The sequence below is a fragment of the Thamnophis elegans genome, chromosome 13, assembly GCF_009769535.1.
Source record: "Thamnophis elegans isolate rThaEle1 chromosome 13, rThaEle1.pri, whole genome shotgun sequence".
Classification (NCBI taxonomy): domain Eukaryota; kingdom Metazoa; phylum Chordata; class Lepidosauria; order Squamata; family Colubridae; genus Thamnophis; species Thamnophis elegans.
The window spans coordinates 12,580,475-12,604,337 of NC_045553.1; the positions used below are offsets into that span (position 1 = coordinate 12,580,475).

Consider the following 23,863-nt stretch of genomic DNA (forward strand, 5'->3'; position numbering starts at 1 on the left):
TTCTCTGTCTCCCTCTGTCTGTCTGTCTGTCTCTGTCTCTGTCTCTCTGTCTCTCTCTCTCACACACACACATACACACACACTGTCAACAGCTGCCCCAAAAGTGCTTTTTCAAAAGGCAATTGGACTTTGTTTTTTTTCCCCCTTGAAGATGTTTCACTTCTCATACAAGAAGCTTCTTCAGTTCTGACTTAGGATTTCAGGTTTCTGACTTCTGACCAAGGTCCAGTTGTCTTTTGAAAAAGCACCTTTGGGACAATCCTATCCTGGGTGGTTGAGAATTTACAATAGATTGGCAGCAATTCTGCTGGCCTTTTTCGAGACATTAACATTCTGACATTGTCATAAAGCCTGGGGGCCCATGAATATGGGGTGTAGCCCATTTCATTGTGGGGTTGAATGTTCTCAGCTGCTGTTTTATGCTATTCACATTGGGATTTTTTTAAAAGTAATGGTTGTTTTCAACCTGTTTTTATTTCATCTTTAATAGTTAGTCGCCTAGAGTCATATCCACCAGACAGACGCCCGTGTGAATGGATTAAATTCATAAATATGTAAATTCCCTGGAAAGTAAGTTTCATGGTTAGGAAATCAAGAAATGGATACATTCTGCGGAAAGTAAGATTCAAATTGTATTCAGAGAAGGGAGATTTCGAAGAGCTCGCCAAATATCTTGTCCAACGAGATTTGCATCAATAGGACATCGTGAACTTCTAAAGCTCTCAGTTCCTTCTGGTTGGTTGGTGATTTTTTGGAGCCTGTTATGGCCTTTCGGCCGTCATCTCCTCCAGCAGCTGAATCAGAGGGGGAGGAAGTGTGGGAGCTGGGGTCAAGGCAACCCGGGAGCTGCAAGGGGGAAGAGGGGAGCTGACAGAGAGAGAGAGAGAGATGGCGCCTGGGCCGTCTGTCAGCCCTCAGATGGAGAGTCAACAGCCTCCAGGTCTGGGGGTGACTGATGAGGAAGAGGAGAAACAGCTGGGCCCAGTGCCTGACTCACCGATCCACAGAAGGCAGAGGAGAGGAGAGCAGTGGAAATCTATGGGCCGGTTCTTGGGATGGAAGAGCCACCACAGCTAGCGAAGCTCCACTCTAGCTCTGGGGATAAAAGGCAGGGAGTGGAGATGAATAAATGTGGCAGACAGCCATTCGTCTCCCTGCCAGACGGACTTGTTAGCCTGCTGTGTGTGTGAGAGAGAGACTTTTAACTGGGGCTGCTGTTGCTCCTGATAAAGGGAACGCTTATTTAACTACAGAGGTTTTGTCGTGTTTCCGAGCCGCGTCAGAACACTAAGAGATTGTGTTAAAAGTGATCCACTAGGACAGTGTTTCTCCACCTTGGCAATTGTAAGATAAGCAGGGCTGGCTGGTGAATTCTGAGAACTGAAATCCACAGATCTTCACGTTGCCAAGGTTGAAAAACACCACACTTAGGCAGTGGGAAGAAAAAAAAATGATCTTGCTTAGGAAATCTGAGGAGTCTGTTTTCCCCCATATGTTGCAACTTTGCCACATGAATCCTACTCCTGCTCTCTCAAGGAGAATAGTAGAATAACAGAGTTGGAAGGGACCTTGGAGGTCTTCTAGTCCAGCACCCTGCTCAAGTCTATTCCAGACCGAGTGCCCAAAGCACGTGTGCACGCAAATGCGGGCGTACCCGAACCCCCCAAATGCAATGCGCACATGCCCCCCATGTATATATATGCCCCCATGCATATGCATGTTCCCTCGCACGTGCCCCACCCTGTGCATGCGCATGCAGCCCCCATGCATGCACTCCACCACCCCCAAATGTGCCCTCCCCGGTGCATGCACGCATGAACCCCCAGCACTCTCCCCACCCCCGCGCATGTGCAGCAGAAACCCAATGACCAGCTGGCCAGTGGCAGGCAGGCACGCAGGCACGGCAGAGCTGAACTGAGGTGATGTTTCGCATGCGCACAGAGAGGGCACTGCGTGCCACCTGTAGCACGCGTGGCATAGGTTCATCATCACAGCCCTGTAACATTTCAGACGAATGGTTGTCCAGTTTCTTCTCAGAAGCCTCCAGTGTTGGAGCACCCACAACTTCTGGAGGCATGTCATTCTACTGATTAATTCTTCTCACTGTCAGGAGCTGCCTCTGATGAGCTAGAAGGGGTAATCAGAAGGAAATTGATACCACCAGAGAAGAGTGAGAGGTTCAAATTGCCATAGGTGGGAGGAAAATCAGATTTATGAGCCATGGGAGTAACCCATAGAAGTTGGACAAAGAATCGGCTACAATTGATGCCATTTTCCTCCATCCAACTTCTTTGTCCTAACCCTACTTTCATCCTGGTCTTAACATGTCCTCTCCTTTCCCATCAACTGTAATCCAGACACAGAGGGATTTCTTCTTGTTAGAGAAAGTCACACTGTTACGCATTGAATGTATATAGTTGTGTTAAATGTGCTAAGTGAAACTAACCTTTAGATGACCCCCAACTGTTAACTGTGCTAAAGTGAAACTAACCTTTAGATGACCCTGTTAACTGTGCTAAAGTGAAACTAACCTTTAGATGACCCCCAACTGTTAACTGTGCTAAAGTGAAACTAACCTTTAGATGACCCTGTTAACTGTGCTAAAGTGAAACTAATCTTTAGATGACCCTAACTGTTAACTGTGCTAAAGTGAAACTAACCTTTAGATGACCCCAACTGTTTTGGAGGGAAATGTAGAACATTTATATTTGGGCGGGCTTTTTCTGGTACTATGATTACCGTATTTTCACCCATATAACCCGCCCACGCAAATAACCCGCCCACGCGAATAACCCGCGGGTTTTCGGGATCGTGTAAAATATTTTCCGTATACCCCGCCCACGCATATAACCCGCGACGAGTAAGAGAGAAGGGAAACAGCTGAGATGGGGGGGGGAAGAAACGGAGAAAGAAGCCTGCGCAAGCTGGGGAAGAGGAAAGGAATGGAGGAGAAGGAAACAGCTGAGATCGGGGTGGGGGAAGAAACGGAGAAAGAAGCCTGTGCAAGCCTCCGATCGTGTAAAATATTTTCCGTATACCCCGCCCACGCATATAACCCGCAGGGGGGCGCTGTGCATGTAAAAAACCGCATATAGCCCGCGGGTTATATGGGTGAAAATATGGTAGTTAAGGCTCTGTGGGCCTAAAGTATAAATCACAGGCATTTGCCTGCAGTTCCTCAGTTCCATTTTTGAGTCAATAAAAGCTGTTGGAACCATTCTGGTCTGGTTCTTGCCTACTGAAGCCCAGCACACAATACACACAACCTTTTTTTAAATTCATCCCCTCCCACGAGCATCTGTAGGTCAGCATCTCTGATGCCACCTGTCACACATGCACTCCCTTCTCTTCATTGGAAGAACAGAACTAAGCTTTTGACACCATTCTGCAAGCTAGACAAACATTGTCAGATTGCTTAGCAACCAGGTGACTTAGCTTACCTAGGCAACACTCACTGAAGTGTCACCTAGTTGCCTTGCCAAAATTAGAATGCTGCTTCTTCTCTTCTCCATGACTGGATCCTGGATGCATTAGAGAGAAGTTTCAAGGGAACTCCACTCCACACCTTCTTCCCTGTTGTCGAGATATCTCAATAGATATATTTATTTTCTCCTAAGTCAGGAACAGTTCCTACAGAGGAATGATGGACTCTGTCATCTGCACCTCTATATCTGTCTGGTTTGGTTCTGCAACCCAACAAGACAGACACGGACTTCAACGGATAATTAGAACTTCAGAAAAAAAAATTCAAGAAGAGACTGAACAGCCATTTGTCTGAAATGATATAGGGCTTCCTGCTCAAGCAGGGGCTTGGACTAGAAGACCTCTGGGGTCCCTTCCAACTCTGTTATTTATTCTATACACATCCCAATGCAATCCTAAATTGCATTAACAGAGGGATACAATCAAGATCAAGTGAGGTACCAATACTACTCTATAAAGCCCTAGTAAGACCACACCTAGAATCCTGCATCCAGTTTTGGTCACCACACTATAAAAAAGATGTTGAAACTCTAGGAAATGTGCAGAGAAGAGCAACCAGGATGATGAGGGGACTGGAGACTAAAACATATGATGAACGATTGCAGGAACCGAGCATGGCTAGTCTAGTGAAGAGAAGGACCAGGGGAGACAGGAGAGCATCTTCCAATATTTGAGGGGTCACCACGGAGTGGAGACGGTCAAGCTACTTTCCAAAGCACCTGAAGGCCAGACAAGGAATAATGGATGGAAACTGAACAAGGAGAGATTCAACCTGGAAAAGAGGAGAAATTTTCTGACTGTGACAACAATCAACCGATGGAACAGAAGTTGCCTTTGGAAGTTGTGGGAGCTTCATCACTTGAGACTTTCAAGAAGAGATTGGACTGCCATTTGTCAGAAATGGTGTAGGATCTCTTGCTTGAGACTAGATGACCTATAAGGTCTCTTCCAACCCTGTTAATCTGTTGTTGACTTCCCATTGTGAAAGAAACATGGATTACTAAGTCGCTATATACAACCCATTTATTTCTAAGTTGCTTCCCCACCCCCACCCCTAAAATGCACAGCAGCACCCCATAATAATAATAATAATAATTTCAGAGCACCGCAGGGGGAAAAAATGGCAACCTCTCTACGCCATCCTCTCAAAGTGACAAATAGAGAAAATTTTGCTGCTATTATTACTTTATTTTTTCCCCCTAGGACCGGGAAAAAAAACGAAGGACTGTCAACTCTGCTCCAATAAAGTGGAACCAGAGAGAATGTTACGTTGAATGAATGAAATCGATTTTGTATTTTGTAGGTGGGAGTCTGAGCCGTTTGTTAACATTCACACATATGCAAGGGAAAACCCCAGGGTTTTGTGTGTGTGTGTGTGTGTGTGTGTGTGTGTGTGTATCCCAAATATAATTTCTTCTTCATGTTTTATTGCTTCTTTGCTGTGCTGTTTTTTCCCTCCCAGGGAAATACAGGGAGTCCACATTTGACCAAATGCCAGGAGAATTTCCGATGAAACCACATGATTATCATTACGGTTATTAATAGTATTAATTATCAAGTTAAACAGCGACTGCTGTGCCGTGATTAATCCCTGCCTTTATTTTTCGGTGCAAATCAAAGGGAAAACACAAGCATTTTATCACGTTTAGTATGTACCGACGCCTGTCGAACAAATGTGCAACGAATAACCTCCTTATTTAAATGCCACCGGCATTATATGCCTGTCACCACAGCGGCCGCCATTTATAACAACGCTGTGACAAATTGTCTAAAAATAAAGAGGGGTATGCTTCAAAAGGCCAGGGCCTTCCTTTCAAAGGAGTAAGGAGTGCAGAACTGGGTGGCATTGTGCATTGTCACGCAGGAATGTTCTGTTGAGGCAAAATTGGGTGGAAGAGATAAATATTTGGACAGGCCTTGAGACATTTCTCAGATGAGCCATGTGCTGTTCTTCTGTGAAGAGAAGGACCAGGGGTGACAGGATAACAGTCTTCCGATATATGAGGGACTGCTACAAAGAAGGGGGTGGTCCAGCTATTTTCCAAAGCACCAGAAGGCCAGACAAGGAATCATGGATGGAAACTGAACAAGAAGAAATTCAACCTGGAAATAAGGAGAAATTTCCTGACAGTGAGAACAATCAACCCATGGAACAGAAGTTGCCTTCGGAAGTTGTGGGAGCTTCATCACTGGAGGCTTTCAAAGAGTGATTGGACTGCCATCTGTCAGAAATGGCAGAGGGGCTCCTGATTGGGCAGGGGGTTGGACTAGATGACCTACAAGGTCCCTTCCAACTCTGTTAATCTGAATCTATCTCAGACATTCAAAGGCCTAGAGATTAAAACATACGATGAACCATTGCAGGAACTGGGCCTAGTTAGTCTAGTGAAGTGAAGGACCAGGGGAAACAGGATAGCAGCCTTCCAATATTTGAGGGGCTGTCACAGAGGGGAGGGGGTCAACCTACTTTCCAAGGCACCTGAAAGCCAGCTTGATGCCACTCACTGGGTGTGGCCTAATGGATGGGCATGGCCAGCTTGACATCACTCACTGGGTGTGGCCTAATGGGTGGGCATGGCCAGCTTGACATCACTCACTGGGTGTTGCTTAATGGGTGGGCATGGCCAGCTTGATGCTACTCACTGGGTGTGGCCGAGTGCTTGGTCATGGCCAGATACATGCCACTCCCCAAACTGCTGGTATGTTTCCTCTTCACACTGGGTAGACCGGGCCAAAGCGACCAATCTGGCCACTTGCATTTTCCAAGATGGCCACGCAGGCTGGATCTGACCACATTGTGGGCCGCATCTGGCCTGCAGGCCTTGTGTTTGACACCCCTGACATAGGATCTCCTGCTCAAGCAGGGGGTTGGCCTAGAAGACCTCCAAGGTCTCTTCTGGCTCTATGTTCTATAATTGACATGAATTATGATAAATTGTGGGTGCTCCATCACTGGAGGTTTTTAAGAAGACACTGTCTGGAAACAGGCACTTGTCTGGAATGGTATTGGGTCTCCTACTTGAGCAGGAAGGGACGCGGTGACTCAGTGGCTAAGACGCTGAGCTTGTTGATCAGAAAGGTCAGTAGTTCGGTGGTTCGAATCCCTAGTGCTGTGTAACGGAGGGAGCTCCGTTCCTTGTCTCAGCTTCTGCCAACCTAGCAGTTCAAAAGGATGTAAATAATGCAAGTAGAAAAATAGGAACCACCCTTAGTGGGAAGAGAACAGCGTACCGTGCACCTTTAGCATTGAGTCATGCCAGCCACATGACCACAGAGACGTCTTCAGACAGCGCTGGCTCTTCAGCTTTGAAATGGAGATGGGCACCACCCCCTAGAGTCAGGAACAACTAGCACAGATGTACGAGGGGAGTCTTTACCTTACTCGAGCAGGCAGTTAGACTAGAAGACCACCTAGTTCCCTTCCAATATTCTGTTATTCTCTGCCATTGATGCCCAAGTCAGAAGCATATCCACTTCACTCACCATCCCGGGTTCAAACTGGAAGCTGGTAAGGAGCAAGATCTGAGCCACCAAGACAGCAAAGGAAAGATTGGCATGGATGTGATAACGCTGGTTGTGGATGGTACTGACGGAGCTGGTGGGGAAAAGAGGCACATCTATTAGTACTCTGAAAATTAAAATATTGGGTTGGGGACTTCTGGGAGTGCTTTGAAAATTAAAATATTTCAGTCGAGTACTTGGGAGTTGAAGTCCACCCATCTTAAAGTTGCCATGGTGGAGAAACTCTGGTCTACAGAAAGAACGTAGAATCGGTTGGCATCCACTTAAGTGGGCCACCAAGAAGAGTTCCATTCTACATATCCAAGTGCTCATCACTTCTACATCAGAAGCAGGGGTGGCAACTGGTTCGCTGAACACACGCAGAGAAATCACCTTCAGCATTACTGCTGTGGAGGTCATGTGACTAGGTGCGTGTGGCCAATTTAGCAGTCCATTAAACAATGCACACAAACTAAACTTTAATTTGCTTTGCTGCTGGGGGTGTTTTATTTGCTTTTGTTTGCATGTTGCTCTTTTGGTTGCCTTTTATTTTGACTAGATCATTTTTTCAGTTGTTTTAAGAGTCTAGTGATCTATTTCAGGAAACTCAGTTTTACAGCAATTCTTCTCCACCCCAAGGAGCTTGAGAAATCTTTCTCTCTGTCTCTTTCTTTCTCTCTTTCTCTCTCTGTCTCTTTCTCTCTCTTTCTTTCCTTCTCTCTCTCTCTCTTTCTCCTTTCTTTTTTCTTTCTCACGTTCTCTTTCTTTCTCTCTGTCTCTCTGTCTCTTTATCTCTCTTTCTCTTTCTCTCTCTGTCTTTCTCTCTTTCTTTCTCTCTCTTTCTCTTTTTTCTTTTTTCTTTCTCACTCTTTCTTTCTTTCTCTCTCCGTCTCTTTCTTTCTCTTCCTTTCTTTTTTCTTTCTTTCTTTCTTTCTTTCTTTCTCACTTTTTCTTTCTCTCTCTGTCTCTTTCTCTCTCTTTCTTTTTTTCTTTCTTTCTCACTCTTTTTCTTTCTCTCTCTGTCTCTCTGTCTCTTTCTCTCTCTGTCTCTCTCTCTTTCTCTTTCTTTCTCTCTCGCTCTCATTCTCTCTCTTTCTTTTTTCTTTCTTTCTTTCTCTCTCTGTCTCTTTCTCTCTTTCTTTTTCTTTCTTTCTCTCTCTCTCTTTCTCTTTCTTTCTTTTGTCTCTTTCTTTCTCTCTCTTTCTCTATCTTTCTTTTTTCTTTCTTTCTCTCTTCTATCTCTCCTCTCTGTCTTGTCTCTCTTTCCCTCCCTCCTCTCTCTCTTTCTGTCTCTGTCTCTCTGTTTTTCTTTGTCTCTCTCTCTCTCTTTCGCTCGCTCTCTTCTGAGGCGCAGCAATCCACTCTACCGTGCCTATCAGATGGGCTTCAGAAAAGGAATGTAGGTGAGCATAATGCAGGTGTGGGCGGGTTTGGCTAGCTGATAGTCAGAGCTACCGGCTTGCCCAAACCGTTCTGAATCAGTAGAATCCCACCCCTGATCAGAAGCCATGACATCTCTCTCTCTCTGTCTCTGTCTCTAACCTCTTAATTGGCTTAGCCCTCCATTTAGGAAGGCAAGGTTACAAAACTAGGTTTTAATTGGGGTAATATTTTCCTGAGGCCAACCCTGCTTGGCTCCCGCGCAATGAACTTTTGCAATATTAACTAGGCTGCTTTTGATAGTCTTTTGATGGACACAGACTCCCTGCAGGCTCACGCAACTTTCCTGACGTTCAGCAAAATTGTGGGGGAGGGGGAAACGGGTGTCTCTCTCCCCTCCTTTCCCCGAAGTGCCTCTGGATTTAATAACATGAATTAAAAGCAAAACATAATGCTGAGAGTTGTGTTCCACATAAGGGAAGTAGAATAAATTCCTAGAATTTGCAGTCGCCCCGCAACGAGGGAAGGGAGGAGAGGAAATATGAATATTTCCCCATTCATTTTTGGGGGGGTTCACCCTAATTTGAGGGGTTCTGGTGCTTTCCAAGAGCTTAGAGAGCACCAAGGACCCCTCATTTCAACCCTGTGCTACAAATTATTCTCCTTTATTGGTATCCACCCCCCCTCCCCAACCGTCTGGGCTTTCAATCAGCACATCTCTCTTTTGAGAATCAGCTCAAGTGGTTTTCATGTTAATCTGTTTGGGTCTGATCCCCTTAAAGATGCGCAAGCATGAGCAACTCGCTGGACGAGGCAAACGAGGCTCAAATTAAGCGAGCCAGATCGACCGAGAAGGCCATTTGCATATCCCATCGAAATCTAGCACTTTGTAAATATCTCATTGTCGCATTCTCTACCTTGAAGTGATTTCGCTATATATATGGAAATAAGAAAAACGTATTGTTATTATTATTAGCCTTCCCAAAGCACAGCTAAATTGGCATTCTGGAAGGCTAAGCTCTCACAGAACCATCCAGCTGAGGATAACCGTAAGCCTTGTTATTGGAGACGTTTGGGTGAATTCAGCAAAATCTCCCTTGGAAAGGGCCCCAAGTCATTTGAATAAAGGAATCCGGTCTGATCCACGGATCCAACGCCATTGGCGAGATCGACGGCATTGGGTTCGGATCAAGCATGAAATCCTCTTACCTGCTACTGGTTCGGCACTGGGGGAGCGTGCATGTCCACGGGCTTGCTTTGCTATCAAGCGACACTTCTGTGCATGCGCAGAACCTTCTGCGCATGCACAGAGCATCTGTGATGACATCTGGGTGGGTGGGAGGGGCCTCCGCCACTGCCTCTACCGGTTCGGCCACACTGGGGCGAACCGGCAGAATGCCACCTCTGGTTCGGATGAAATGCTCAAGAGGATGGGCTTCCTGTCAGATCCCTAAAAGTGATACTGTCATTTAATTGGGAGAAGGGGGCTTTGGAGTCTATTAGCAGTGCCTGTGACAACTGATATTTTACAACTGATTTCCTGGCGCCGAAGTGCCTTGAGATCCCCTCACCTTTTGGGGAATGTTTATGATAGGCATATGGGATGGATCACTTTAATGTCTAACGGAAGATAGCCATGGGAATCCAGTTCTCAAAGCAGCTGGTAAAGGAAACATCTTCATACTTGTACATTAGCTAAAATCTGCATTCTGACTAATGGGAGGGGTCTCTACTGCTTTAATTCTACTTGCCTTGCCTAAGGAGATTCAGACATTGCTTTGAACCTATTGCTTTCACTTCTGCTGAATAAAAGCTTTCTTCGTTTCAAGAGTCTTCACTTTCTTAAGCTAGAAGGAGAGGCAATCCTTGCACTTCCATTCAGATTTCTGAATCGAAGCATAAGGAGATGTTTCTGCACCCCGGAAGGATCCTCAGCTGGATTAGTTTGGAAGCAACTGATTTGTTCAGCCTGCCAAACGAATTCAGAAATTTAGACAAATTGCCTCCCAGCTAGACCTTGACACTGCATTTCACACAATCGTAGGGTTTGCTGGGACGTCATGTGAAACAAGTTCTCCATTGAGGCTGCCAGAGATGGGTTCCTACCAGTTCGCACCAATTCGGTAGAACCGGTTCGTCAAATCTACTGAACCGGTTAGAAGAGGTTCCACCAGAAAGCAGGCCATACCTACAGAAGAGGTTCCAAAATTTTTTGAAACCCACCACTGACACACACACACACACACACACACAGACAGACAGACTCACACAGAGAGAGAAAGAGAAAGAAAGGAAGAAAGAAAGAAATAAAGAAAAAAGGAAGAAAGAAAGAAAGAAAGAAAGAAAGAAAGAGTGAGAGAGATGAAAGGAAAAAAAGAAAAAGGGACAGAGAGACAAAAGGAAGGAAAGAGAGAGAGAGAGAAAGAAAACACATGGCTGGCAAGCCACTCCCACCAGGTCATATGGCTGGCAAGCCACTCCCACCAGGTCACATGGCTGGCAAGCCACTCCCACAAAGGAGGCCACACTCACAGAGTAGGTTCAAAAAAGTTTTGAAACCCACCACTGGAGGCTGCTGAGCAATTCTTGTGAATTGAAGCCCAATCGATCAAGACAACATGCCTCCTGGAGATTCCCACAAAGAGCTGACACCTCTTTCTTCAACCTGGAGGCCTCTCAATGAACTGAGACCGCAGCTCTGGAATTGCCCATTAGCCTAGCCAGGTTGAGGCACCTTGATGGATCTTCCAGTCATTATAATCCTCAAACTTCTGCAAATTATTCTTCTTATCTGTCTACTCACCAAGCTTTTTGGGCCATCCCTTTGAAGGACATCTGGAAGGCCAAGTTGCACCCCGAGATTATTGCAAGAGGTAGGGTGGCATGGAAAAATGAGAACCCAGCCACCTCTAACAAGTGGCATCCCACAGCTCCTGTTGACTCACTCTCTTTCCTCTCTCCTCTCTTCCTCTCCCCCTTCTCTCTTTTTCTTGTCTGTTTCTTTCTCTCAGTGTGTGTCTTTCTCTCTCTCTTTCTCTTTCTCCTCTCTCCCTCTCCTCTCCCTCTCTCTGTCTCTCCTCTATGCCTGTCTCTCTCTCTCTCCTCTCTCTCTCTCTTAGTCCTCTCTGCCTCTCTTTCCTCTCTCTCTCTCCCTGTCTCAATCTCTCTCCCTCTGTCTTTCTCTCTCTCCCTCCTCTCTCTCTCTTGGGGCACCTCTCCCTCTCTCTTGATCCATACCACTGGAGCATACCACTTTTTCTAAAGGTGTGCCACTCACCTACACATGCACTAGTAACCCACCACCATGCATGTGCGAGTGACCCTTGCCCGGGGGGAGATTTTTGCCCTCCCCCGGCTCCAGAGGCTTTCCTGAAGCCTGGGGAGGGTGAAAACAGCCTCCTGCGGCCCTCCGCAAGGCTGAAAATCAGCTGGCCAGTGCGCGCATGCATGCCAGAGCTGCCAAGGGCTGCCGTGCTGGCAAATATGGCTCCGTGTGCTATCTGTGGCACATGTGCCATAGGTTTGCCATCACAGCACCAGAGGAAAGCACAGCCTTCCTCCCCACAAACCCACAAATCTACGGTTTTGTGACGCTTCCAATTCTGTTCTGCTCCATAACTTATTATCATTATTTATTAAATTTGTAAAGATGTTTTGGAGGGTGCATGTGAAACGATTCTGAGAAAAAGAGGTGTAGGAGAAGGAGTGGCATAACCTGAGGGCGGGGTCAAGAGAGGGATCAGCCTAGAATCCCTACGTAATCACAAGTGAACTAAGTCCAACCTCCTTTGATTCTCTTGACCCTTCTCTAACTCCGAGCAGGTTCTATTCCTTAGTTGAAAAGATTCCTGTGTCTAGGCTTTTTGCAATGAATCAATTTAACGATTCCTTCATGTGTGAAGCTGGGTTTTTGTGCCCGACAAGACGGGTTTCTCGAAAGAACCACACACAGGTGCTTAATTTGTCTCTCCCGCAGAGCATCAAATCCAAAGCATGGCACAACAATCTAAAATAACATCCTTATCTTACTTCTGCCAATCACAGACCCTCCTATTCATCTCACCACTGGTGCCTTCCTCATTTCAACATCTTGGTGGGAGGGGGAGAGAAATCTCTGCTATCTTCTCCAACAGGCAAACTCAAGATGCTTTAGGACAGGGATCATCAAGCTTTTTAAACAGGGGGCCAATTCAGTCCCTCAGACCGTTGTGGGGGCCAGACCGGCTGGGTGGGTGTAGCTAGGTGCTCATGTGATTGGTTGGGCATGGCTAGGTCATGTGACTAGGTGGGTGTGGCCAATTTAACAGTCAATTGAACCATGTACAGAAATTAAACTCCTGGGGGGTGTTTCATTTGCTTGTGTTTGTAGGTTGCGCATTTGGTTGCCTTTTCTTTTGATTACCGTAGATCTTTTTTTTCAGTTGTTTAGAAGTCTAGTGGTCCACTTCAGGAAACTCAGTTTTGCAGCAATTCTTCTCAGCCCCAAGGAGCTTGAGAAATATCTTTCTCTCTCTCCATCTCTGTCTCTCTCCCACTCTCTTTCTGTCTCTCTCTCTCTTTGTCTCTTTCCCTCTCCCTTTCCCCTCTCTCTTTCTGTCTCTCTATCTCTGTCTCTCTCTGAGTCTCTCTCTCTCTCTCTCTCTTTCTGTCTGTCTGTCTCTCTCTCTCTCTCCCTCTCTCTCTCTCTCTCTTTATCTTCTGGAGGTGGGGGAGGTGAAAAACAGGCCATTTTCAGCAGTTTTTGGGCCTCCTGGGGCATCTGTGCCCCCTGTTTTTCACACACATCCCACCAGAAGCATTCTGCAGGCCAAAAACAGGCAAAAACGGCTCGATTTTGGCTAAAAACAGGTTGTTTTCGTCCACCCTCTCCAACCTCCAGGACATCTCTGCAGGCCAAAATTGTTGGCCTTACTTTTCAGTTCCAGCCCGCGGGGCTCACAAAGGTAAGTCCTGCGCTTGGCTGAAGGATGGGCAGGGCAATGTGGGTGGGGCAGCCTCGTGGTCCTGTGCAGACCAGATTAATGGCTTTGGCAGGTCGCCCCGCGGGCCGTAGTTTTAGGACCCATGCTTTAGGACTACAAGTCCTGAGTCTCTCAATTTTGCTGCAAGGTTGGGACCTGTAGTTCTCAGGCTTTTGTGAGGAACTACTACCGGTTTGCTCGTGCCAATGGTGGGTTACAACCGGAATGCCCCGGTACAGGGGTACAGGTGCCTGCCGGGAGCACCAGGTACCGTTCGTGTTCATATGGTGGGCGCCGGTCTTGTTGCACCGTACTCGTTGCAGCGGGATCAGGGACCCACCACTGCTGCATGCCCATGCGCAGTGCAATTAAAATTGTTCTGCACATGTGCAGAACTGAAAAACAAGATAGTGGCATCTAAGGTGGTGCCCGGAGAACTGGTTCTGGGGCGTGGGCAGGCCTGGGTCACTGGAACCAGCCACCTCACCACTGGTGAGGACCCCCTACAGGGAATGCCAAGCTTCTGTAAATAGCCTGAAAGTAAACGATAAGGAAATAACCCGCAATGTTTAAAAGCTTCCCGGCTTCCAAGAAATTAAAGTAATTTACACCAAACTCAACTGAGTGTTACTAATATGTGGGCGGCATCTAATTAAGGAGGTTTAAGGAATTAATAAGCTTTTTTTTATGAAACGCCCAGCACCTGAAAGCATTCAGTCCAGTGGCCTGAAAATGAAGTCATGGAGTTTTCTCCCACCGACTATCTGTATTTCCAGACTGATATTGGCTCAGCGGGAAGAAAAAGTTAAAATTACTCACGACAGAATTGCAAACGTGACCAGCGTGATAGTCAAGCAGAAGATGGAAATGGAGCATCCTACGTAACTGATAGAAGACAATGCCATCTTGTGACCGATGGTTAGCTGTGCAAAAAGAAAGGAAGAACGAGAAATTGTACTTAATGATTTTTACTGTCTCCTAACTGGGTTATTTTAAAGAGTGAAAAAAGATACATCCAGCTGACACATGAAATGTTTTTTTTTTTTAATTAGAACCTTCTCCAGAGATTAAAACAAACAAAAAACAAAAAACCATGAACTAGTCCAAGGAATTAAGCAAGAGCCAATCCATTTGACAGGCGAACATCTCAACCATCTGTTAGCGATCAAGAGTTCACATTTATGGCAACAACAGGAAAATAAACGTTTGCTTTTGAATGAGATGAAGACATTTTCTAGGATTCCCTACAGGTTTTGTTTGGGGTCTTTGTTTTAATTTTAACTGTTCCCTATTTGTGAATTAGACCATCATGGATTGTTTTTAGGAGAGGCTTGCAAATTGATGGGTTGGGCGCCATCAAGTCAACGTTGACTCCTAATGACCACATGGATAGATTTTATTCCCGGAGGATCTGTCCCCAATTGGTCCTTCAGATCTTCCAGGTCTGTGCATGAATGTCTGGCTCTCGTTTATTCAATGAGAATGAAAAGGTTGTGTTTTCATTTTTAGCTTGGTTGGAAACATCTTTGGAAGACAGGAAAAAATGGTGGGGATGTGTTTCATGCCTAAGGCAGGATTAGAACTCACCATCTCCTGATCATTGGCTCTAGGTCACCCAGTTGTCTTTCGTGCATCAGGGAGGACTAGAACTCACTGTCACCTGGTGATTGTCCCAAAGTCACCCAGCTGTCTTTCATGCCTCAGGGAGGACTAGAACTCACTGTCACCTGGTGATTGTCCCAAAGTCACCCAGCTGTCTTTCATGCCTCAGGGAGGACTAGAACTCACTGTCACCTGGTGATTGTCCCAAAGACACCCAGCTATCTTTCGTGGCTCAGGCACTCACTGTCTCCTGGTTTCTAGACCTGCACCTTTAACCACTGCACCAAACTGGCTCTTCATTTGCACTTCCACGTACTTCAACGCACCATTTTTAGGATCAAATTCTGAGCCCTTGAACAACCGTAGCACTGATCTTACAGATGAACGCGCATTTCTACTGAATCAAAAACCTACAAAGCTGCCTTATTCTGCCCATTTTCAGCCCACCCGTTGTGGGGGAGAGTGGAGTTTGAAAGCAAAGCAAATTTTGCTTGAAGTCACTTTTAATTAATGATGAAATAGGAGAGCATTTATGCAACATGTTATTTCTCTAGGGGGAGGAAAGCTTGGTTATTATTCTCCGTAATTAGCTGGAGCAGTTTCTCAAAAATGCAGGTGACCCCAACACTCCCAGGAATATCGACTTGCTAGCTAGTTGCATATCAATACATAAATATGCATTTGGCTGCTCTGCGATGCCCAACAGAAATTCATTGTGTGGACTCCAGACTTCGTACCATCACAAAATCAAGGTCTTTGTTTCCGCTTTGTTTAACCTTCCCTGATGCTTTCCTGATTGACTGTTCGTTCAAGGTTTTGACTCCCGAAAAATATCTAATCTCTCCTTCAGATGGAAAATAGCTCTGCCTAGCAAGCACACTGCAAATCAAGGGTTGCATCAGAAAGGCAGAACAATACCGTAATAGGAGGTGAAATATCAGGCAGCAAAGATGGAGGAAATTCAACGTTTGTTTAATTGCCCCGCTTGGAGCTACAAGGACGGTATTTGGAAAGGGTTTCTCCAGAATTTATGATTCAGTGTGAAAGATTGGGTGGCAGGAGAAATAAGAGGGAACTATATAGAGGGGAAAGGGACGCGGTGGCTCAGTGGCTAAGACGGTGAGTTTGTTGACCAGAAAGGTTGGCAGTTCAGCGGTTCGAATCCCTAGCACCGCATAACAGAGTGAGCTCCCGTGACTTGTCCAAGCTTCTGCCAACCTAGCAGTTCGAAAGCATGTAAAAATGGAAGTGGAAAAATAGAACACCTTTGGTGGGAAGGTAACAGCGTTCCATGCGCCTTTGGCATTGAGTCATGCCGGCCCCATGACCACGGAGATGTCTTTGGACAGCGCTGGCTTTGAAAAGGAGATGAGCACCGCCCCCTGGAGTCAGGAACGACTAGCACAGATGTGCAGGGGGAAACTTTACCTTTACCTATACAGAGGTGATCCTCAACTTATGACCACAATTGTGCCCAACATTTTGGTTGCTAAGCGAGACATTCGTTAAGCGAGTTTTGCCCCATTTTACAACCTTTTCTCACCACCATTGTTAAGTGTAAATCTCTGCAGTTGTGTAGTAAGTAGCATGGTCGTTAAGCGAATCTGACTTCCCCACTGACTTTTCCTGTCAAAAGGCCGCAAAAGGGATCACATGACCCCGGGACTCTGAAACCGTCATAAATATAAATCAGTCTGAATTTTGATCACATGATAACGGGGATCCTGCAAGTGTGAGAACTGGCTGAAGTCCTCCTTTTTCAGTGCCGTTGTAGCTTTGAATTGTCACTAAAGAAATTGTTGTAAGGTAAGGAAATTACCTGTAAACCCATTGTATTCTCTTGTTCGACTTTGGTCCTTTTTGGTCCATTTTGAGTCCATTTGGGGTCCATTTTGAGTTCTGCCATTTCTTCAAACACTTTGAGCAAACAGGATAAATTCCTTTGAAGGGGAATCAACCTCTTTTCCAAAGCACCAGAGGGCAGGACAAGAAACAATGGGTGGAAACTAAGGAGAGGAGCAACCTGGAATTAAGGAGAAACTTCCTAACAGTTGAGGACAATCAATCTGTGGAACAGAAGTGGCCTTCAGAAGTGGTGGCTGCTCCATCACTGGAGGTTTTTAAGAAGAAGCTGGACAGTTTGAGATGGTATAAGATAGAGAACCTATGGCATCTGTGCTACAGGTGGCACACAGAGCTCGCTCTGCCAGCATGACAGCCGTTGCCCCAGTTCAGCTCCATTGCACATATCCGTGCCTCCCACTGGCCAGCTGGTCTCTGCCTCACATGCAGGGGGGGGGGTGGAGTGCATGTGGAGGAGAGGCACTCACATTGCATTTTGGGGCTTCGGAGAGTGCCCCCATACCCCATTTTGGCTTCCAGGTTGGTGCAAAATGAAGCACGCGGGCACCACACACATGCCTCCTGCACCAACCTGGAAGCCAAAAATAAGCGAGGGAGAGCGGTGCATATGCGTGGCTGGTGGGGGAGCATGGCAAGAGCAAGTGCATGCACAGGGGGTTGCAGGGTTCATCCATGCATGTGTGGGGAGTGGGATGAGTACAGGGAGGAATCACACGCGCATTGCATTATGGCCATCGGCATGCTTTTGGCACGCAACGACAAAACGGTTATCCATCACTGGTGGGGGTTCTCCTGCTTGAGCAGAGGGTTGGACTAGAAGACCTCCAAGGTCCCTTCCAGCTCCACTCTGATTGAAAGTGCTTTTGGAAAAGCAAGGCCGTGTGTGATGGGGGCACCATCGCCAAACAAACAAGAGAGAAACCGTTCAAGTTTCACCCCATGCCGCTTTATCATGAAGCTAATAGGGCCAACGCCGGTATGAATCTGAACGCCATATGGCCACGGAATCTTCCAACATCGATATATTTAGTCTTCCAAAATAAGAAATGCCATTCCATGGGATTTGCTCTGTGGCCAACGCAAAGACGAGATGCTAAAATCTTCCATATGCTTCGTTTTTTGACTCCCCGTTGAAATCTCTGCCTTGAAATATGGCCATTGGCTGCCTCTGTAAATAAGTCAATATCCACTAAAGGCGCGATTAGGATTATTTATTTATTACGTCTGCTCTTTATGGAGGTATCCCGAAGAAAGTTTATGTCCAAATTAATTTATGTATCACATAAACTAGTAATTAAATTATATTAGGGCTGATGTGTTAAGCCTGCAATCTCAGCATCCCTACAAGTTATTTTATCAAGGACTTAATATGCAGAATAATTCAGATCCGGAGGGAAAATGCATGTGTTGCTTAGCCAGAATATTTGCAGCTCAGAACTGAACTGGGTGTTCTTGATAACTTGGTTGGGTTTTTTTTGCAGATGTTGTGTTACCCAACTAGGTATTATCATAATTGTATGATGAATGGCTAAGGGAAGTAGGCATGAAGAGAAGGTTTAGGGGTGATACGATAGCTGCCTTCCAAAACTTGAAGGGCCATCACAGGTAAAAGGGGTTATTCTCCGAATTTATTCTCCAAAGTACCTGATTGCTAGTAGCTCAGTGGCTAAGACACTGAGCTGGTCGATCAGAAAGGTCAGCAGTTCAGCGGTTTGAATCCCTAGCACCGCATAATGGAGTGAGCTCCCGTTACTTGTCTCAACTTCTGCCAACCTAACAGTTCAAAAGCACGAAAAAATGCAAGTAGAAAAATAGGAATCACCTTTGGAGGGAAGGTAACAGCGTTCCGCGCACCTTCGGCATTTAGTCATACCTGCCACATGACCACGGAGATGTCTTCAGCAGCGCTGGCTCTTCAGCTTTGAAACGGAGATGAGCACTGCCCCCTAGAGTTGGGAACGACTAGCACAGATGTGCAAGGGAAACCTTTACCTTTACCTGAGGGCAGGACAAGAAGCAATGGGTGGAAATTTGTCAGAGGGAGATCCAACCTGGAACTAAGGAGAAATTTCCTGACAGTAAGAACAATTAAGCAATAGAATAGCTTGCTTCCTGGAGTTGTAGGTGCTCCATCACTGAAGGTAGGTTTACTTGAAGCCCTGAAGATGTTACCTAGTTGGGTGATGAAATGTCTACAAGAAAGGAACCAAGCTCAGAGAGCACCAAGGGCCCCACAAGTGAAGTATGTTGGGTGAATGCAACTGAGTTTTGACCACAAAAACTAACATGTGGTGCAACCTTGGTAGGAGATGGTCTTCTTGGTCCTTCAGCTTTGTCTAATATTCCTGTTGCAGAAGACATTAGAACCATTGAAGTTAATTTGTTGTTGTTAGTTGCAAAGTCGTGTCCAACCCATCGTGACCTCATGGACAATGTTCCTCCAGGCCCTCCTGTCCTCTACCATCCTCTGGAGTCCATTCAAGCTCAAGCTGACTGCTTTGGTGACTCCATCCAGCCACCTCCTTCTCTGCCGTGCCCTTCTTCTTTTGCCCTCCATCATTCCCAGCATGAGGCTCTTCTCCAGGGAGTCCTTCCTTCTCATTAGGTGGCCAAAGTATTTGTGTTTCCTCTTCAGGATCCGGCCTTCTAAAGAGCAGTCAGGGTGGATCTCCTCTAGGACTGACCGGTTGGATCACCTTGCAGTCCAAGGGTCTCACAGGAGTCTTTTCCAGCACCAGAGTTCAAAGGCCTCCATTCTTTAGCGCTCAGCCTTCCTTATGGTCCCACTTTCACAGCCATCCTTTGCAACTGGGAAAACAATAGCCTTGACTATACACACTTTTGTTGGCAGGGGAATGTCTTTGCTTTTTAGGATGCTATCTAGATTTGCCATCTCCTCCGCAGGTATTGGAGTTAATACAGACTATTATAAAGCAGCAGTTGGAACCTCCCAGTTCCGAAATCTTTGAGTCTCTTTTCCCCTCAGTTTTTTTTCAGTTCCCAAATCTCCTATTAATCTTGTTGTTGAATTCCACTGGTTTATAAATGCCAAAGTTTGCTGGCACCACTGTGTGCTTTTTTTTCTCCCCCTAGCAAACTACATGATAAAATGGTTGGGTAAACCCTAGAATAAACTTAATCCATTAAACGAGAAACAAACAAAGGCCAGATTAATTCTGCCAAGAAAGTAGGGGGTGGGGAAAATAAACTACAGTCCTAACCCCAAAATTTATTGCAACTCGGGCCAAATAGAACTTTTGCCAGAGTGGGACGTTTATTTCATGTTTTTCCTATATAAAGTTAATAGCTCTTTATCACTTTTAAGCCAGCAGTCTTTAAAAGACCTAATACCTGCCTCTCTGGGATGGAATTCATGGTGAACTGTGTTTTTTGATGTGGAGTTTGTCTTTGAAATTTTTTTTTCAAAGTGGCAATCACTTAAAGCAACAGGAATTGGTTTCATTTTTTAATTTCTGTTTGGAAAATGAGAGAGGGAGCAGAGAGCTAAAATGTTCTGAATAATTTCCCCAAGTCGTCAAACATTCCTAGCCTTTGTGATTGGCATCCTCCATGTTTACCAGCTTGGGGCGTGTAGAATTCCAGGCACGCAGTGCAGAATCTGCTTTTCTGGCACAAATATATTTTCTCTCCCTCCCCCCGGTGAAAAATTCCACAAAGTGGAAGATAAATTTATCTTGCCTGCAAAGTAAATCAATGACTATAAAATGAACCAGCCACTTGGAGAGAAAGCAAGTAGGTGAAATTTGGGGTATTGGGGGGGGGGGGAGAGAAGGGAGAAAAAGCAGAAAAGGAGGAAAATGAATCTTTGTGAATAAAACAAATTTGAGGAACTGTGCAAATATTGGCAAGGGGGGTCTCCCTGGATTAGAACAATCTGTGCGGAGGAAACATGCACTCAAGGCAAATATTTGAATGCGAAACTGTTTGTGCAGTTTTTTCCAGTTAATCGTAATTGTAAATTGTCTTCTTCTTTTAGCCCAGCCAATCGGCACCAAGATCCTTGGCAAGCAAGACGTGGAGATGAATTCTCATTTGCTTAGATGATACAAGGCAGAGATGTGACTGTGCCAAGGTTGGTGTCATTGGCCGGATGGTTGGATCCAGCCTGATTAATTAGGGCCCTTGCCAAAGACAGGAGTTGTACCACCCAGCGTTGAGTGGGAACAGCCAAGGCTGCCATGTGGGTGGAAGGTTGAGATCCTAGCAGGGGTCTCTGACATCCCATCCAATCTCCCACTGAGCTGCAGTTCTGTTCTGACCGAGGCTTCCCAAGAGCACGAAGCAAACTCCTCATCCCGACAAAAACCCTTTTTATTAATTGACTGAATTTGCTCATTCACATCCAGCAAAGTCTTTCCAGGGAGGTCACAGACTTATCTGGCTTGGAGAGCTGCCAGGCCGATATCTGCAAAACGTGGCAAGGAGCCTCGGAGAGTCACGAACCAATGAAATGAACTAATGGTCTCCTGCAAACTCCATTCCCCTTTTGCTCCTCTTTTATTTCCTCTGGGAGGGGCCATTCACCGTTCACTTGTGGCCTTACTCCCAAGTTGCCCCTGTTCCTTAGCTGTTCCCTTCATCTGGCAACTCTGTGCATGCGCACACTGGGAACAGGCTCCAGCTGTTCTTCTGCCTCACTGATGTCTGACTCTGAAGGCAGCTGATAACTGTCAGACGGCCCTGACCCCCTCTCTGCCTTCAACACAGAGCCCTTATCAGAGCCTTCCCCAGACTCCAGGACTGGCCCAGGTTCCTCCCCAACCTCCTCACTGTCCGAATCTGCTGCCAGTTCCGCTGGCTGCTAGCGAGCTACAACAGGTTCTCCTGCTGCTTGGCCAAGTTGTGGCTGAAACTATGGCCTTTTCTTGCGAAAAATCCTGACTTCATAAAAGGAGTCCAAATACGAGCCCAACCGAATTTCAGCCATACATCAGGACATTAAAATGCCACATTCATGAAGATGATGTCCAAGATAACAAAACAGAAACAGAACAGCAGGAGAAATTACATGTTTTTTTCCCCTTTGAGATGGCTTAAAATGGACAGTCCAAAGGGACAGAAAGATGGAAGGAAGCAGCATGGTTCCATTGCAACTAATTTCAACATGCATCATGTTGCATCAAGACTGACTCGGCCTTCCATCCTTCCGAGGTCGGTAAAATGAGGACCCAGATTATTGGTGGCAATATGCTCTGTAAACCACTTAGAGAGGGCTGGAAAGCACTGTGAAGCGGTATATAAGTCTAAGGGCTATTGCTCTCATGACAATACATGCACAGATACCAGAGGTGGCCTTGAGCTGTCATGGTGGGACCAGGAACTTCTGCAGATATTCCTTAGGAAACAATCTATCTGGGTCTCCTATATTGGAGCATTTGGTAACTTGAATTTCAAGACCAAGACCTCAGTTTCTAGTTTTGGGATTCCACCATCAACTTCGTTGATAGAAGGTCCTCCAACAGTTCTACCTCTAAAAGACCGCATGACTAGCAACCATTGTTTAAGAAGAGCCCAACTTCTCAATCTTGATATTAAACAAAGCCCGTTGGTAACCTCCCCCCCCCAAAATTAAAAAGAAAGTCTAGATCAGGGGTGTCAAACTCAATTTCATTGAGGGCCACGTCAGGCTTTTTTTTATGAAAAGTTTTTTTCATATAAATATCCACATGTATACCTTTACATCTTAACAAACACTACTATATCTTATCCAATATTATATCAGTTCCTCTCACTATCTACCAACAACTCTTATTTGCTCTTCTGCTTTCCATACACTATATTATACCCAGTTCTACGACAATCCTACCTCCTCTCCTTCTTTCTCCCTCCCTCCTTCCTTCTTTCCCTCTCTACTTTCTTCTCCCTCCTCTCCTTTCTCTTCTCTACTTCCCCATCCTCTCTCCTTCTCCTCTCTCCTCTTTCCTCTCTTTCTCTCTCTCCTACTCTTTTCCTCACCTCTGCTTTCCTCTCTCCTATCCCCTTTCTCTCTTCTCCCCTCCTCTTCCACTCTTCTCTACTTCTCTCTCCACTTCATCTCTCCGTTGTTTTACAAAGAGGGCTGCATCAGGGTTGTGTTTTACCTCAGGGGGGACCGGGAGAGGCTAGCCAGGGTGGGCATGGCCAGCTCAACATCACTTATGTTGGGGGTACCTGTGGTAGCCCATGTGCTCTGCCAGCGAAAATTGGCTCCTGAGCTCAGTTTCTGGCTGCGACGGCCTCCTGCAAACTTCTGCCAGAAAAAGTAGAGCTTGGGAGGGCAGCATCTAAGCACCCTGTAGGACGAATCTGGCCCATGGGCCTTGAGTTTGACATCGCTGGTCTAGATGATTCAGGACTGTTATTTTACCTACACACCATAGTTACGAATACTTTGGCTTGGCTTACCGTTAGTGGCACCACTTGCATCAAAATGGCAAAATTGGTGAGATGGTTGCAGAGGCAGGTGGAATAATTGAGGTCACCTCCGTCACGCACACAGCCTTGGTTGGACCAGACACCGCTTCCGTTTCTGCAAAAAGATGGACATACAGGTGGTACCTAGATACTCAACGGCTTTGAAACTTATCCAATTTGATACTTGAGACATTTCGATGTGAAAATGTTTCAGTCCTCCAGGTCATGGTTGTCCAAAAGGTGCTTTTTTCAAGAGACAACTGGACTTTCTGGTTTATCTTTGAAGATGTTTTCCTTCTCATCCAAGAAGCTTCTTCAACTCTGTCTTGGATGGTGGGGAAGGGAAGGATTTATATTCCTTGGACGCAGCTGCTCATATCAACCTCCAAGTGGCCTCAACGACCCTCTAAAAGGATGCAAATCAACCACTGTCTGCAAGGGGTAACCATCCTTCCATTCCCCACCATCCAGTCAGAACTGAAGAAACTTCTTGGTTGAGAAGCAAAACGTCTTCAAAGAAAAACCAAAAAGTCCAGTTGCTTCTTGTAAAAAGCACCTTTGGGACATTCAAAACACAAGTTAAAACTTCTAGGTGTTGGCTACATTTGTGACTCACTACATTATTCCTTTTGGGAAAAATTTGTCATCGTTTTTGGTGC

General features: G+C 45.9%; 1 protein-coding gene across 1 annotated transcript in view; it reads right to left on the reverse strand.

Annotated features, from left to right (window-relative positions):
- The window catches only part of ADGRD1 (adhesion G protein-coupled receptor D1), a 160,126-nt gene that overhangs the window by 51,199 nt on the left and 85,064 nt on the right, over window positions 1–23,863 (reverse strand). Inside the window, exons 16-18 of the mRNA XM_032229623.1 lie at window positions 23,196–23,319; window positions 14,145–14,248; window positions 6,967–7,078 (exon numbers count right to left, since the gene is read on the reverse strand). Coding sequence (XP_032085514.1) covers window positions 6,967–7,078; window positions 14,145–14,248; window positions 23,196–23,319 — 340 coding nt within the window. The remainder of the gene's footprint in view (window positions 1–6,966; window positions 7,079–14,144; window positions 14,249–23,195; window positions 23,320–23,863) is intronic.